The sequence below is a fragment of the Columba livia genome, chromosome 7 (genome assembly GCF_036013475.1).
Source record: "Columba livia isolate bColLiv1 breed racing homer chromosome 7, bColLiv1.pat.W.v2, whole genome shotgun sequence".
NCBI classification, from domain to species: Eukaryota; Metazoa; Chordata; class Aves; order Columbiformes; family Columbidae; genus Columba; species Columba livia.
In genome coordinates, this window is record NC_088608.1 from 32,268,693 (window position 1) to 32,287,050 (window position 18,358).

At 43.1% G+C, this 18,358-nt stretch overlaps 1 protein-coding gene across 15 annotated transcripts in view; it reads right to left on the reverse strand.

Annotated features, from left to right (window-relative positions):
- Positions 1-17,669, reverse strand: part of IKZF2 (IKAROS family zinc finger 2) — a 108,386-nt gene extending 90,717 nt beyond the window's left edge. For 2 of the 15 annotated variants that reach the window (XM_065069077.1, XM_065069072.1), the window contains exons 1-3: positions 17,344-17,570; positions 14,562-14,610; positions 13,722-13,826 (exon numbers count right to left, since the gene is read on the reverse strand). In XM_065069077.1, the coding sequence (XP_064925149.1) occupies positions 13,722-13,826; positions 14,562-14,595 (139 nt within the window). In that variant the 5' untranslated portion in view covers positions 14,596-14,610; positions 17,344-17,570. The other 13 variants (XM_065069073.1, XM_065069071.1, XM_065069070.1 and 10 more) reach the window with 12 other exon arrangements.
- Positions 17,670-18,358: the final 689 nt, after the last annotated feature.

Below are 18,358 nucleotides of genomic sequence, written 5' to 3' on the forward strand. Positions count from 1 at the left end.
TGGATGAAACACAGTTGTTTAGCACTTACAACAGCACACTTAGTGTGGAATAGTTCAGAAATAAGGTCTAATTCTGTAACAGGTTCCACAATGGATTATAACCCACATACACCATGTTAATTTTAGTTGAAGGAATAGCTTAAATAAGGAAAAAAAAAATACATATATATACACTTCCAGGAATATGGGTCCAAATTCTCAGGTGGATCGAGATCTGACCCTTTTTGGAACTTCACTGTGTTCACAGTGAGAACATCAGAGCACTTCAGCTCAACAATCTTCTCTTATTGCTACGTTTTGCTTAAAGAAAATATTCACTCTTGGATTTCAAAACGTAACATTTATATTCTATGCCCCTTAATGACTTAAGCACTGCACTCAGGAAACAAATTTGCACAGATTTGCATATTCAGGATTACAGATATCAGCAAATAATTTCTAGTAAATTATTGTGCCTACAAATCAGAAGTTGCTAAAAGCATAATTGTGAACAATCTCAATCATTTGAACTATTTGACATTAACCAGGACTACCAAGTCTCACTTTAATTTCTCTCAGCTTGATATTTACTGTTTTTTCTTAGCAGAAAGATTTTCAGATAAAGTGACTAGAAGAGTCTCCACTTTCATTAAATGAGGAAAAAAGGCATTCCCAATCCTAGAGTTTGCTGAAAAGCCATACTCCGGTGCAAAACACAGCTCAGAAACAAGAAGATACATTGAGAATTACACTTATTAAACAAACACACACACAAAAATCTCTCATGGCATCTAAGGCAATCTTGCGATTTCAAACTTGACTCATGATTGTGAAAGTTTGGAGTTGGCATGCCAACTTGGTGAGCCATCTGCTCACCAACAATTTATAAACGAGACTGCTGCCAAAGCCACCCGATTACTCAGTTCTAATATTAGTGATGTAACTAAAACATGCTTGGAGGGTTTTTCTCCCCATGAACCAGGAAGCACAACAACAAAACTCACAGAGAAAAAGATAAAAATAAAATAGGTAAAGTGTATTTATGCTCAATATTCCTTTCAAGTCTCATTAGTAGGAACACTCAAGATTAATTCTGTGATTCAGTTCTATTATTGCCTCCAAACCAAGTCAGAAGGAAAAAAGCCAGTAGTGATTACAAATGATAAGACAACGTGAATCATGTATTCTGTATCCAATGCCCATTTCCGTGTTAATGATTCAAATGGTAGTTTGTTACAATAAAAAACACTATTCTAAAAGACCCTGACACCTCGTAATAGCATCTAATATATTTTGACAACAAACTAAGAAAAAACACCATAAATTGTGCATGCAGTCTAGCAGGTACAACTGCTGATTTTACTAGTAATGCTAATTTTACCATTAGAACCAGGAAATTTGGGATAAAAACACAATCCTATTTAAATAGTTTCTTTCTTATTGAAGTTCCAGATTACATATAGCAGTGGAGGAACTGCTGGCAGTTAATCTCCAGTAAATAATCCTTGGGGCAAAAGATACTGTAATGAAACTGCATGGAATATTAGTCACTCAATCATTTTTAAAATGTTGAGTCACAATTCAGTTTTGCTGGCCTGAAACTCCAGATCCATCTCCATGGCAAGTCAGCAGCAAATCCCAAAGTGCAGCTGGTATTCCCAGAGCTCAGACATGCAGATGCACTGCTGCACTATTAAACCCAGGAGTGTGAAGTGTCTTACACTAGCACTTCCACACAGCACCTCCTTCCCATTGAAGTAAAACAAACAAACAGAAAGAACCCAAACAAAAAAAACCCCACAAACAAACAAAAAAAAAAATCCCACATTTTAACCACTAGCTTCAATACGAACAGAATTAGGAGTGTTGCGAGTGTTCTAAAGGGGAAACAATAAGACTGAAAACACAGGCAACCCTGGTGGTATTAATTAAGAGGACAATGACAGCAATAAGCATCCCGCTTCATTTCAGAACACCTTGCTCTATCACGGCCAAAACGAATAGCTTTTAAATCTGCATTTTGAAATTAAATGCATCATCATTACACAATTACCATTCTAATTAGCCTCCTCAACAACAGATCGGCTTTATTTATGATTAATTTTGGTTAATGACTTAGTTGTAGTTTTATCTGACGGATAATGGGAGAGAATTAATAACTGCTTAATCCACACAAAATTTTGTTGTTCATATAGTGCACAAAATCTTGACAAATGTTTCTGAATCCTAGCCAACAACCACCAGCACATTTTCACTATCTGAAACCAGCCAAAGCTCAGCAAATGTTACCATATTACATTATAGTAGATTAAACTGTTTATATATATAATTAGAATTATTATTATAAACTACAGTCATAATTATAAATTGAAATTTTATTGCCAGCTCATAAGGAAGCTTCCTCCTTCCAAAACACCTGGCCAGAACAATTAATTCAAGTCATCTCCTTGATGGTCTACTAAGACCTATTCCATTTACAGTTACATGAGAGAATGATGCAGAGACTCAAACTGGAGAAGAAATTGTTTTCTCCACTATGTCAGACATCCCGTACATCTAATGCCTTTGTCAATACCCCTCCAGTGAACCCTAGTCTGCCTCTGAGGCTAGCTTAAGGTCACAGTCCTCATTTTTTAATCAGACATTGGTTTTAAATGTTTTTAAAGCATCATCTTCAGTTGTCACATTGCCATCTTCTCTCAAAACCACTTTCCCCTTCCCAAACACAGGGCTGGTTTTGCCTCCACCCAGACCTGAGTACTGATCTCACAACAGAAGACACGTCAGAAATTGCTCAAAGGGACCCTCATACACCACTAGTTTCATAAGGGCATTCGGATGCCACAGCAAAGGCAAGGAAACCATGACAAGTTGGGGCACATAACGACATTCACATGTTTGAGAAAACAGAACGGATGGTAGCGATCAACATATGCAAAGCAGAACATAGGGCAATTTTCTTCTAGCACGGTAGTTTGTTGCTTGTGTGCTGTCTAGCTGATGCAACACAAAACTTCAGGATCTCCCCACCTACAGTAACTAAGGAAACCTGAATAATTATCTGCAATTATCATTCACTTTTCTACAATTAAAACATCATCTTTACTCTTATCCTAAGAACCTGTTCTGTGTTGTTCTAGGCTATTAAAAAAAACCAACCAGGGTTACGCTGCAGGAATGGCTGCACTTGGGACACAGATAAAGTATCTTGAAGTGGAGATGAGCAAGTACTTTACAGAGCATCATTATAGATTATTTCCTGGAATGCACTGCAGTTTGCTTTGGTTTTGAATACATATGTGATATATATTTACTACAGCAAAAAATCTCACTACTATTGATTTTTGTATAAATATTTAATGATTACTAGTCAGAATAACAATAGCACTAATGACATTAAATAAACGAAGCACTTTAAAAGTGTGAGGAAAAAGCAAATACCTCTTTACAGCATTTTAACGCAAGAGCAGTAAGACAGCAACCTGAAACCATGTAACATGCTGATAGCCTGAGTCATGTCTGGTCTCAGTCTGACCAGAGAGGTGATTTTGACGAACATGTAACAAAAAGTAGGTTCTGCAAGCAGCAGACTTAGCAGACACTGGTTTCCAACAACTTTTTCTCATGCATTTGACATTTGAAAAGGGTGGCGCTTAATAGCTTTTCCTTTAGTGGAGGCACAATTCACATACCTCTCCTCTTTCTGGCTTCCTATTTTCATGAGACTTGCATGATTCTAATATTTTTCAAGCCTGTACCTCCCTATCGTATGTGACTGAAACTCTGTGCCTTCAATTTGTATTTTCACACATCACATGTGTACAGGTTTGTCATAAAACAGAGCCGGACACATTTTTGTCTTTTTCTCTCCAACTGCCAACCTTCACTACTTGGTATTAGCAAATTTGGGGACAGCTGACTGGTGATGGCATTTATACTCTGAGAAAGCTGTGGTTTGGGATTCACAAATAAATGCATGGGATTTTGGAGAAATAAAGAAATTGTGCAACTGACAACACAAATTTAAGAGAATGCAAGAATAAACTCACAGAGTTCTCATAGTCTGCTAAACATCATGTACTACTTGACCCTTAAATATACAACTAGCATATCATTCTTGTGAACTGCTGAGAGCTACCTATAATCTGACATTTTGAAGTCACATACAAAAATGATGAAACTGACTGCCTCCCACCTATAGGAGCTGAATTCACACCAGTACTAATTTCTCTAATTTTTCTCCACCTCTTCAGTCTATAATTTTATTCACCCATTCGTATCCCTTCAACTGGCATCCTTTGTGAAGCTCTTAAAGATTTATTGTTGAAAAAGCATGATATAATGAGGGGATATTATTACATTACACTCTATAAGAATAGATTATCCAAAGGATAATACCTAACAGTGACTGAGAGAGAGGCCTGTGTATTGAAGCTAGGGGAAAAATTTCCAACAGGGGTTTCAGGTAAAAGCCAATACCCCAGATTGTTCCATGCAACTGCATGGAGATGTATTAAACTCACCTAGGAACCACCTGTGCTGGTAAGAAGGTCAAAACAACTGGTAAAGTTGACCTAATTTGGGGAGATTAAAGTGTAAAACTATTACACACATCTATATCTAGAACATGCCTACACCTGAAAGGTGATGTGTGTTAAGGCACTGAGTGAATTTTAGGCCCAATGGTGTATTCCAAAATATTTCTCTACTTGGGCAAACTCTGCACCGGTGCCAGATCACTGCAGACTCTCCCAGAGATGGAAGGAGAGAGGCCCCTCACCACAACACCACACATGCAATACAAAGTATGTACCTTGAAACAGACAATTACAAGCAGTACACAAAACTGCTAATTAATGAGATTTGTTCTCCTTCAGGGACCGTTATCTGGACAAGGCAAAACACACACTGCAGGATATCAGTTTCTCAATAAATAAAATTTAAAACCACCCAAACGAAACACCGTTGTCTGCTTTTGTCTGAGCTTTTCCCCCCTTTCACAGATCTGGCTTATAACTAGAACAAGGTCTTCAATCTACTCTAACTCTTTCTTGGAAACTCTTAAACCCTCCATGACTTGAAGAGAATAGCTACCCTTCCCCAAATGAATAGACCTAGTACCTCTTCTGTGTAAAAAGACTTGCTGTTTTCATACAGAAAAAGGCAACTTCTTTCATTTTGAAAATAACGGAATTCATACCATCCTGTTTGCTGCACTTTGGACAGAAGCAGGTGTTTAATTCCTGCTGCTTGAGTTTAAAGGATACACAGATAGTGTTACCAAAAATTCTCTCTGTTTATATTTTATGGCTAGATCATTACCTAAGAGAGCACGTTTGCTTGCAGAGGGAATAATAAAATGTCCAAAGGCTGAGGACTAGGAAAGAGTAGGTGTGAATTCTCATATGACTGCATGCACACACACATACCCAAATTAAAGAATAGTTATGAGAAGAATTAATACGAACTTGGGCATATCACAGGCTTCGCTAGCCAGCTCTCTGAGCCACTCACCAACATAACTTTCATGGACTGAGGGAATACATGTCACTTGAGGAGAAACAGGACATCATCACTAATAAGGAGCTGAGAAGACTCCCACCTACTGTGGAAGGTCACAGCATCAATATTTTCAGGATAATATTTGTTTTGTCAAGTGGAGGAACAAAGTGATAAGCAAGAAAATAGCCCTTGTTGGAAACTCAAGCTTTGTCACGTATGTGGTTTAACTGTAAATGGAGCAGTTCTATTGTAAGCCCTGCCCAGATCTTCCATTAGCTAGAGATGAAAGACTGTCTTACCCTCTCACATAAGAGAAAACTTCATGAGAAAAAAGGCAATAGACACTACAGGGAGACAAAGTGAATGGATTTTCTATGCTTCTGTATGTCCTACCTTCTTTGGAAACTGTTTCACTATTCCACCCACCAGGACACTACCAGCACCAACATGTGGCTGGGTCTTCTATCCCTGTTGCATGAAGCTTCAGGGTGGACAGCAGAACTAAGTCCTCAAAAAGCCTTCTCCAGCCCAGTGACAGGAAAAGGACTTTAATATTCTCTCTAGTCTTCCTTTCCTCTCTCCCCTGCTGGAGCAACTGCACCTGTGCCCAGAACAGCATCACAGGTGGTACCAATACCTGAGCTAAAAGAGGGAGTGAAAATAAACAGTCTGTGCAGCTTCTCCAAGCAACATGAAGCCATGGTGGAGATAGTGCAGGTAGGTCTGGAGTCAGATTCCTTGGCTCATGCCTTGTGTAAAACTCACAGACTACTAAAAAAAGGGATTCCTACCTATTTAGGAAGATGATGCGGTTAAAATCTGCTGTCTGTTGGATGCAGATATTCACCCTCTCCACACCAGAGCTGGGACTGCAGTTTGGCCCTAGGACTGACCTTCAATCACCTAGAGGTGTCCCCACATTCCTGAGGGGGCACAGGGGTCTGAGCAGCAACCTCAGCTTCATCGGGGGGAGTCTGAGAGCTCTGTGAGCTCCCTGGACAGGCCAAACACAGAGCAACCATGAGCTAAAAGAGTGGGTACATGTACACAAGAGCCCACCAGCTCTGTGGTGCTATGGCTCGGCCACACAGCATTGAAGGAATAAACCCAAAACTTGGAAAGCAAGGTCAAAAAAAAAAAAAAGAAAAGGTGTGAAAAAAGCAAAAGCTATTAGAAAAAATAGGTTAAAAGAGGTTCTAACTCACAGAAGTTTAAATGACCTATAAGCACAGATCTGAGGTGGATGAATCAAGACCATGGTTTTCCAGGAAGAGTGTCTCCTGTGTTACGGTCTGCTCCAATATTCCACCCGTAACACCACTCACAGGTGATTCTGCCAGCCAGGGCTGTGCTCCCAGCAGGAATTTCTGCCAGGATCTCTCTGCCAGTGAAGGATTACAGCTTCTCAAAGCCACAGGCTGACACAGCAGTGCCAGCAGAAGCCGGTAATGTAGACCTGGCTCCATATCAAGGCCACATTTTGCTGGGCAGTGTAAGCAGGGGTTTGTCCACACAGAGACCTAGTAATGCTCAGCTGTACGGGAAGAGTTAAAATGCAATGGTTGCTCTAATGTAATCACACAAGAACAGGGTGCTTTATGAGTACCACAATTATTCCTGGATGGGACAGAATATAAGCTACTATTAAGGTACTTCTGAATGCATCTCCTTATGGGGCTGTAAAAATTAAACGTAAAACAACCCCTAAGTAAAGCAACTATAATAATAAAATTCCTACTTTTGACAAGGCCTAAGACATACCATCCAAGCCTCCATCCTGGGTTATCTACAGCTTCTGAGATTCATGAAAAAAGGCAAGAGGAAAAAAAGCAACACAGAAAGATGAAGGAACTCTCCTACGATGACAAAAGTCGGGAGAAAAACTGGTCCTCTGGTCACCTAGCCCAGAACCATACCTGTCAAGCCTCATCACTTCTCAGTGATAACCACAACTCTGCTTCCTTCCGTTGCGATGCAGCAGCCAGCCACCTGGACTCCAAATTAGCGCTCACTGCTCTAGGCAAGGGACAACATGCTGTGGCATGGGCTCTGCACCCAGGCTGGCAACAGGCCTTGTTACTACAGAGAGCAATGGCACAGCCTTAAGTTTTCTATAGACTTGCTTCAAGGTGGATCCTGAAAGGAGTTTTGTTTATTGGGACTCCTGAGGAAAAAAACGCAGGAGACAACCATGCCTTTTCCTCCTGGCTAGAATAGTGTTGCTCCTCCAAGGTGTCCTCTCGGCACAGGAAGAAAAAACACCGCTCACCCTCAGAAATGCACAAAGATGGCACAGGTAGCTGCATTTCTACCTGTAAAACCTAGTCCTGCAATCTGTCATTTAGCTGGAGGACTAGACAGAGACAGTGGCCCACAGGAATGGGAAACAAGCCCTAGATCCTTTACTCATCAATTTCAACAGATTCAAGGATGGGAAAGACAGAGTGGTCTCTAACTGGTATCTCGTCATCTAGCTGCTATCAAAGTGCTGCATTTCAAGGAAGACAAGGATTGCTCTTTTTGTTGGCATGTCTGAAAAGGAACTGAAATTCCAGAAGCAAATATTGAAAACTTGCTGACTACAAAGCAAGCAAGAGCACAGAGTGTTGTAACAGGGTGTGTACCAAGGAAAGTTAACTGAATCTGACAGTCCAAGAGAATAACAGAAGCTCCTCAAGAAAGGTGTGTGCTGCAACAAAGCCCTGGTAGATGACCTCTCAAGAGGCTTCCATCAGAATGAATAAAAACCTATTTAATGAGATTAAATTATCATTTCACTCCACCCTCATTACAACACTCACTGAGACAGAGGAATGTTTTTGCAGCCAGGGAATGCCAGAGAGACCATGACAGAAGATAGGAAAAATACACAGGGGAATCCTCACCATTGGAGTGTGAGCTACAGACAGTAGTTACTTAAACACCTATTAGTTTCAGTGGCTACCCAGTTTTCATCTATGTGCAGAGTTTGTATCAGAGCAACTACTTCATGATTTTAACCATACCAATGTGAAAAATCTAAGCTGATATCTGTGAAGGTAGAACAATCCAAGGTGCATCACACAGGTATTTCATTTCCAGGTAAGCTTTTTTGGTTTTTGGGGGGTTTTTGTAAGGAAAAAAAAAACAAAAACACAGTGTAACACTACTACAGAGCTTCAGTTTCATACATGTGGACAAAACCCTGGATTTCTGCTTAAAGCCTGATTGTCACCTCTTTTTTCTTATTTCATTTTTTCCTCCTTAAGGAGGTCAAAACTTTCATGAGTATTATTCCCCTGGCAATTCTCAGGGAGTGTAAGCATCAAAGTAGCTCACTTCTACCAGTACTCTACCACATTTTCTTAAGCTCATCCCTTATGTCTAAGCTCATCTTGGCATAGTGCATCTTCACCACCCTTCAACCTGTAAAACCATAGGTATGACTATATCAGGCATCATCATGAAATTCCACAGCTGAACTCTCTAAATATCAAACTGTCAAGGTTGGAAAACCAGACACAAGGGACTGGAGGACATCAAGTGACTGTCAAAAGTCCACCTCCCTGCACTGAGGCAGGATCAAAGATACACAGGCCAAGAGATGTTGCCTACCTGTTCCTTAAAGGCAGCTAAGGAAAGAGATTTCTCAGCTTCTCAAGGTTATCCAGTCCAAGTTTTTAGCACCATATGCAGTGTTTCACACTTTCCAAGATATTTGGAAGAACTGGAGACCTGAATCCCCATTTCAGAGCAGAGCAGTCTGGCTGCCAGAATTCTTCATGCCCCAGTGCATGTGCCAGGGGAGTGACAGCAGCACAGCATTAACTCAGTTGCCCCCCTGCAGCCCAGCCCAGACAGCTTCAACCACCCCCCCTAAAGAAAAGCCTCCTGCAGAGGCTCAGCCTCTACCACCTCATCCTGGTGAAAAAACACACATCCTGAGCCAAAAAGAATCCCAGCGCAAGGTCCAGCCTCACGTGCCTGGGCAGTAGACTCTGGCGATGGAAGGCTTGTTTGCCGCGTAGCTGAGGCATGAAGCAACCTCTAATTTTACGCTATTTTATTCCAAAAGGCAGACTCCATGGTTACATTTCTTTATCCATACAGATGTGGTGCTGTTACAGCTGCGGTTCATGAAGCTTTCTGCTTGGGGCAACACAACTGTGACAAAACAGAGCTTGTATGACAAGTTAGAGTTGAAAAACAAAAGTAATCAAGAAAGACTTGGGGCTTTGAAGTTACACGAAAAAAAAAGTGCAACTGATAGTCCACCGCAATCACTGGAAATACAGTGTTAGGTACATTATAATTAGACCTTGCCCAAATTCTCTTAAAATACTGCTGCTTAAATCACTCACACTCAATACTGTTGTCCCAGTAGCTATCTTGTCAGACAGCGCGATCGTTCCCCACCACAGAGAAAATGCAACAGTCATTTGACAATGCTTATTTTCTTAATAAATTATTTCTCATAACTTAGTAACCCTTTAAGCTACTATAAATACATCTTGAAAGCGTACTACGATTTTAATCAGTTTCAAACATCAGATGTTGGGTTTGATATTTATGATTGTTCAGACTGCATTTTGTTTAAGGGCTCCTTTTGTCGAGGAAAGCAAAGATAAGAAAGTTATTTAGGACACCCACTGTAAAGTTGCTAATTTAAGAGGAAATTTTCTCTGTCACTGACTGTCAGATGGTAATAGCTGGTGCTATTATTTTCCATATGATACCAGGTAAGTGGTCTTAGACAAGTATCCCTCATCCTGTATAAAGTGGTCATCGAATCAAATAATCAAACAACTGTGCCCCTGCAGTTTCTAAGGGGGACGTTCTTTTAAGTCCACTTTAACCTACAAGAAGAAAAAATAATATGTATCTCTAATAACTATAGTAAGAACTCAGTGTGGTATTAATGAGGAGGTGACTGGGAATTCTTTCTTTCTAAAGCCTCTTTTATAAGGATTCTCCATCAGCCTTTAATTAGCATGCCAGTTCCTATTTGGAAGTTCCTGATCACTTACAGCCCAGTTCAACATTCACCGAAGGCGACAAGACAGATGGCCTTGAACTTGGGGGGTCCATAGGAGGGCTTAGGGCCATGCACACAACTCTCTAGTACCAACACAAAGTTAATGGAGCAGGACCTTGACATGCAGCTCTGGATGCTAGCCTTTGGATGAGTTTTACTACAAAAGATAGGAAGAAAATCTGGACTTCCAGATTTGGGGCTATGTAAATGTGTCATCTGTACTCAGCAGTTATAGCACTAATTTGTTTTTTGTTCGAGAGAAAAATTCGGGTGATGTATCAACCTATTCAGTTTGACTGTTTACATGTATTTAAAATCTTTGCTTACATAAAACTACAATAAAGTATTTTAGAACAGAGCATCTGCCAACATACTTACAGTATGCTGCTAAAGGCTGCTACATACCGTAAGGTATATGTAAGATCATTAGTTAGCTATGACAGGCGATTCACTGTGATTTATCTTTCAGAATCTTCTCATTCACAAGGAAAATTGAGTGTCAGCCCCATCCATAACCTATACGTACCATCTAGATACTTGAAAATGATAATAAGTTAAAGGATGCAGTAGACGACTCTACAAAAGAAGCCAAATTATTTAACCCCAAACCTTTTGGAATAGAACCCAAAAACATCAGTTGCCCAGCCAGAACTCTGACTAACATGGATTGCCAGGTCCTAACAAACACAGAAAACTCTTTACCTAGCACGTAATTCTACTGTTGCTGGGAGGGCACTGCTCAGCCATTTTGGTACAGATGCAAGAAATTTGCTTCTTACAGCAGGTCTGTTTGAGCCAGACACAAATTAAGGCTTAATTAAGAGCTGCATTTCAAAACGACTCAATGGAACGCAAGAACAAAGGTTGAAACACAGATCTCTGCCCTGCAGGTGCACATCCTGAGTGCACAGCTAAATAGGGCCATCCTCCTTCTGGGGAGGACTGGCAACAAAACCGGCAGTGAAATATTTGGGGTCTGATCCATGTACCATCTTATGTACCACCTCCTCCATTGGCGAACCCTACCCAGCCGCAAACAACATGCCCTGGGCTTCACTATAATGGCAGCTCAACAGTCAATCAGTTTCCACCAGAAATTAAACTGTATTGAAATACGAGGCAGACACTTCCTCCGCTTCCAAGGATGGATGGTGGATCAACCCACTGGGAACTACCAAATTCATACAAAATTTTGTGAACAGCTATTTCTCCTTACTCTCCCACCTTCACCTCTCCTTTAAAAATAAAAATAAATAAATAAAAAAAAAATTAAAAAAAAGAGCTCATAGGCCCCTGGATTACTGAACCTCTAAAAGGATTTCCTGTGCCCCACAACACAAGTGGAAAACACAGCCTGGCAATTTAGTTTCCATGTACCAGATTCAAGATTTGGCCAAAAACCTTAAATGAGCCAATGTAACAGCTGCCACAAAAGTCCCAAACCTCCAATCAATACATTCCATGTTTAAGACAGAACAAACCACCTGTCTTCAAAACATTCTTATGCCTGCAAAGGCTAAGTAAATTACAACAAATTTAAGAAGCTCAAGTTTTGCTTGGCTTAGGAAACCCAGGCAAAGACCCTAATTTTTCAACATAGCACATGCTTAACACAAAGCAGCAGTGATGAAAGCAGTTGAGACACCTGTGAGAGACCAAAAGAAAAAAAAAAAAAATTCTAAAAAAATAAGATATTCACCAAGGCTGCAGATACATGTCTTGCAAGCACTAACAAAGCTTAAAAAACATTGAATATGTTAACACAATGAACGGGAAAATATTTGATGTGCTAAAGTATTTCTACATTACTTCATCTTAGAGCTTTTTATTCCCTAATTTGACTCTGGTCTTTAGTCTAGATGATAAAGAAGATTTAAAACAGGGAGCTTTTTTCCCCTCCCAATGAAGGCTTCCCATTAATAAAAAGGAAACAAAGAAAATGAAGAAAGTGAGTAGTAAAACTTTTACAACATAATAAAATATATCAGAATCCCAGTGCAGCCGGATTGGAATTGTCTAAAGATGCTGAATTATGATCAGTTGTCATATAAAGTTCAGTCCAGAGTATTAGCAATCATATTCTCTAGAAACATGTATATAATTGGGAGATCTTCATAATAACCCTCAGTTTTAAAGGCTCATAAAAACTGTGTTTTACTCATAATTTGCAGGAGGAAAGAAGAACTCTTAAAGGAAAGTAACATCTTTCTCGCAGTAAGAAAGACTCTGAAGGCAATACACTCTGTGTTTTAAAGCAAGAAATCCTTAAAAGCTCTCTTTTTCCTTTACAGTTTTAAGTGGGTTATTATACAAACATTCAATTTAAAAATATAAATACATATCTATAGTACAACACACTAGAAAGTAAATCAGTATGACATAGACAGAAACTCTCTGAAAGTATATTGGAAACAAAGCATGTTACATTATTTTTGAAGACAAGTACAGAGTTACTTTAAAGTAAATATCTTGTTGTAACATTGTAACCAGCAGTAAAATAAGCTATGGCACTCACACACAGGAAAGATGTTGATGTAATCTGTGTAAACTACATTTATCCACTTCCAAAATATAGCACAAAAATAATTATAAAAATACTATGAGCATCTCACACTCTGTGGAGCCTCCCAAATGTCTCTACATTTTGTCAATTTCTCCCTTGACATTCTAAACCAAAATCCTTTCGTTTGTTAGAGTCAACTACTGAGTGCAATAAACTTCCAATTATCCCAGCTGCTTTCAGACTCGCCAGGGCAAAGCTGAGGTACTGAATAGGATGCTGAAGTTTCTACATGGAACAATAAAGTACAATCTGCCACCAAACCCAGATATTTTAACTTTATACTTTTGCCAGAGTAAAGCCTTTTTGTAAATAAAATGTGTTTGTTTTCAAATAAAGCTACTTCAAGCTGTTTGGGGAAGCACAGTAAGTAATAATAACAACAATTCCCATCTGGATTTCAAAACCACCACATGTCAAACCTACTGTTTTCCTACCTGGAACAGGTAAGGACCAGCTCTCAAATGCCACCTTGGGATAGTTCAGACTAGTAATCCCGTTCATGTTTAGATGAGACACCAGCATGAACAAGAAACACAGGAAAGAAAAAAAAAAAAGTCTACCCTGTCCTTCTTTTATTAGCAATGCCTGCAGCAGTGGCTAAGACCCGGTAAGCAAGCCGAGGACCAGACTAACCCACAGGCGCAAGTTTAAGAAGAGACTTACTGCTTGCCATGTGACTGGGGGAGGTATGCTGCCCGTTGGGTGTGCTGGAGGTGAGGTCAATGGCCATGCCGGAGTGCTCCCTTTCGGGCGAAAGCTCATTGTCACCTGCTTTCACAAAACATGTCCCACGTAAGTTTCCATGCCCACCTTCAGCAGAGCAACACAGCCATTTAAAAGTACAACTTGCTCCCTTCGCCCTTCCCTCCTTTATCAGCAGGGTCTTCCACAGCCTGTAAAAACTGGATTCTCAGTGGCCACAAGCAAACATTTGACTGATTGATTTTAAGAGCCCCCCCCTAACCTGCTCTCATCAGTCTTCTCCACACACACCTGTGACAAACCTCGCGCTAGCTGTTTTATCTCAAGAGAAGTTAGGATTACTTTTCCACTTTTACACTGAGAATCCAGGCTGGGCAGAAGACTGAAAAACTACTTCACTGTACAGACCTTCCCCTCAAAGCTCCCAGTAAACTGACAGTTAAGCAAAGCACTTAAAGAAACTAAGATGTTTCATCCTCATACAGAAAACAGGAGAAATGTAGAGTGAAAGGCACAAAAAGTTTTTTTGCTGCAATTTGAATTTCTGAAAATGAACTCTCTCTCATTTGCAAAGTTCATTCATCCTCAGCAAATGTTTAAATCTAGAGCTACTCAACCATGCACCCATCCCCACACATTTTTCAATCATACACAAAGTTTATGCTAAAATGCTATTTATTCAGCATAATCTCAAAGCAAAGACCATACACAATGAAGGTAAAGTTTCAGGTCGCTGCATTATATAAAAGATAGTGGGGAAAGGAAAACAATTCAGAATAATCAAATGAAACTACTACTTACATGTTATATATCCATCAGCAGCTTCTGCTTCCATAGTCAAAGTGCGGTGCTGTAAGGCAGAAAAGTACACCCTCAAAGACGGCTGTCAGTATCAACCATTAAATGATTACACTTACTTAAAGCCCAAAGTAGTTGCACATTTTGCTGCTGTTGCAACCATTGCCTAGAGAAACACACAAGTGTACTGTGTATGCTCGTTTGCAAATCACTGAACCCTTCCTGCAAATCATCTGAGAAATTCAGCTGCTACCTGGGCAGGTGGCACTGGGATCACCTTGGTCTGACCATACCCCTGTCTGCCCCTCACCTGCATTTTTACCTGATCTGAGAGTTTTTCCCTGACTTTCCACTTATTTTACTTGAGCTGGGATGGTAATGCTTTATCAGTTATCAGCTCTCACAGCCAGAAGATACTTTGAGGAGATGGATACAATTAACAATTGCTCTTTTCACACACACTCCGAGAGACTCCATCCTGATCTAAACAAAATAAAGCCCTCCCGTGTCTCTTCCCCTTCAAGAGAGAGTTATTACAACTCTTTGTCTCACACCACCTTACGTGCACACACACCTGTATACGCACCTGTTCACTCTAACCCTATTTATCTGCCACAGCATGGGGCCAAACGTCACACTTAATAATCCCAGATCATGCATTTTGTGGTGTGAAGCAATCTTAAAGTTTCTGGAAGCACTTTGCTGACACAGAACAAGCTATTACTTTCCAGAAACCCAAGTAACTGTATAGAATGACACCCCCTAGCTATCATTCGATATATATTGAAGGGAAAGAAAAAAAAAAATAAAAAAGAGAGAGATCAATAATCATAACTATGTTCTTTTAAGTGGAAAAGTTAAGAATCTGACATGACCAGAGGAGAATTTTATTTCCTCTCTCCCTCCACGGCCTCTTTTTTGCCTTTAGTTTCAAAACTCTCACTGCACCAGGCAGCTAAATTATTCACAATGAGCCATTTCTGTATTGATCGCCAAGTATATTTAGCCCTGGCTCCTGGAATTTCTCCATTACTTACTGGAAAACAGGCAGCTTCACTTCTTGTCTCCAAAACCACTTCCCTCCCCCTCCCTTAACCCGCTTTCCTTTCCCTCCACCCCCCGCCTTTCCCCCAATAAATAAATACTTTTCTCTGCACTCTTCTTTGGTATAAAGCAGATCAAATTCCCAAGGCATTCAGCACATAACACTTAAATTTCAACCTGCCCAGCTGCTACCAAACTCTCTTCAATTACTGATTTTCACATGACTCTTAAAAACAAATCTCAAAAAAAAAAAAAGTTTTCAAAACAGGTAAGCTGCCTCCTCAAGCCCTTCAAAATTACCTTATCTTCCCCCTAGTCCAGGTAGGCAGGCACACACTGAGAAAAAGAAAGAAACATCAGAAGCAACAGGGAAAGATCATCCCAGCCAATGAAGTGGAAGGAAAGAAAGGGGAGGAAGGGAGGAGGAAGAGAACAGAAGACAAAAAGAAACACAGAAACATCCATAACCGAAATTAAAACACGGTTTGATTTTTATTTTTTATTTCTTCAAGGGAGGAAGGGGGGGAGGAGGAGGAGGAGGAAAAAGAAAAAAGTTTGGTCACAATTTTGAGGCTGGTGATGGCAAATCCCAGCTGCTAAGCCTCCCTCTCCACAACGAATGGAGAGAGAGGGGGAGAGAGAGAGAGAGAGTTCTGCTCGGGCTGAAGACACAGCAAGATGGGGAAAGTTTGAAAAATATTTTTTTTAACGAAAGGGGGAGAGAGAGAGAGAGTGCGAGCAAGGGAGAGACAGAGGAGAGAAACCCGTCCCCGGCACTTACAGGTGGGGCATGCGGAGCCAGGCAGCCCCGGGGATGAGCCGGCGGGGAAACTCTCTCAAGAATGGCACATACTTTGAAGGAAGATGAAGAACAAAAAAAAAAAAAAAGAGGGGGAGAGAGAGGGAGAGGGAGGGAGGTCAGTCGGTGCTAAAGCAATGCGATTAACCAGAGAGAGAGAGGAGAGAAAGGAAAGATAGAAAAACTTGATCCACCGGTTCCGTACGAATCGGCACGAAAACGGGGGGAGAGGAGGGGATGCGAGAAGGGATGGGGCGAGGGGATGCGGGGAGGGATGTGGCAGGGGGGGCCCGGCAGCCGCAGTCACACCCCGCGCAGGAAGCCCAGGCCAACTTCCCCGGAGTGCTGCTCCGGCCCTGGGCGACACCGGGCTCCGCGCCCCATCCCTGCCTCTCCCCGCCCATACCACAACCTGTCAAAGTCATGGAAGTCCTGTCTCGGTTGTTTTGTGGGGTTTTTTTTCATGTTATTTTATTTTCTCCCTTTCCCTTCCACGCACCCCCGCCGCGTCAGGCCGCAGCCCCCCCGGGGGCCCGCAGGTGGCGGCGGGCGCTGAGGGAAATGGCAGTTGGGGCCGGCGCTGAGTAACGGACCGAGCGAGCCCCCCCCCCCCCCCCCCCGCCACACACGCACACCCGCCGCCCCTCTCCGCCCGCTCGGGATGCATTTGGGGGGCGGTTTTTTTGGGGGCTAACAGCAACAAGTCACTGGCGCCCACCGCCGTGCGGGAGATGCCGCGCACGACCGCACTTTAACTCGGGGACCCCTCGGCAGACACACGGACACACGCGCGGCCCCGCCGGCCCCGCACGCCGGCCGGAGCTGTCCTCCCACCGGGGAAAGAGACCGGGGTGAGGGAGGGGAAGGGAGGGAGCGGAGGGAAAAAAAAGAAAAGAAAAGAAAATAAAGAAAGAAATAAAAAGAAGCCAGGCGCAGATTTACCTCAGCCGCGCAGGCAGTGAATCACTTCCATCACCCTTTTGTTTGTGTTTTTATTAGTGTCGGCTCTCTCTGCCTAGTGGAGGTGTGTTTGTGCACGGCAGTTGGCTATGGAAACTAAGGCAGTGGAGCTGTAGCTAAGGGTAATCCTGTTTTTACTTCCTCCATCTTCAGAGAGCAGGGTTAGCCTGGGACAGCTGGTCAAACCCCGAGAAACCGATCCGGCGGCGGCCGCACGCCCGCACTCACTCACACACACACACACGGCGACACGGACACGCTCGCGCAGACACGCGCGGCCGCCGGTCACCCCCCCCCCCCCCCAACCCCCACGCGCGCACGGGGGCGCGCAGCCCCGCGGGCGCGCGCGCCGCCCCAGCCGCCCCGCGGCGCCTCACCCAAGCGCGCGCGCGGCGGGAGCGGGAAGGAGCGCGGAGTGTGTGTGGGGGGGCGGTTGGAGAACGGGGGAAGGAGCGGAGCGGGGGGGCGCGGGGGGCGGGTGCCCGCGCCGGCAGGGCCGCTCCGCACGCTCAGGGCCGCTCAGCACGCTCGGCAATCGATTAGAGGACAAGTGCCGCCGCCGTGTGCGCCCCGCGCCTCACGCGGACGGACACACGCGCGCGCGCCGCCCCCGCAGGGCAGCGCCGCGGGCCCGGCACCCCCACCCCGGGCCGCCCCGCACCCCCGTGTCCCCCCCGGCGATCCCCGCCTCTCGGGAGCCGCAGCCGCTGGGCCGCCGCCGGGCGGGTGAAGTTGCCGGCGGAGTCATGATTCAGCACTTCTATTTATAACCGGCGGGCGGCCGCGGGTGCTCAGCGCCCGCCCGCCACGGGCCGCGGCCCGACCCGCCGCTGCGCCCGCCCGGGTTGGCTGCGCCCCGGGGGGGCAGCCGGAGGGGAAGGGGTCAGAGCTGCCGTGCTGGTTATCGCACCGAGCATTCGAAGTAAACACGAGGTTATTTCATTTTTTTAAGAGAGAGGAAGCCCGGTTAAAATAAAATCCTTTGCAGGCTGTTTTT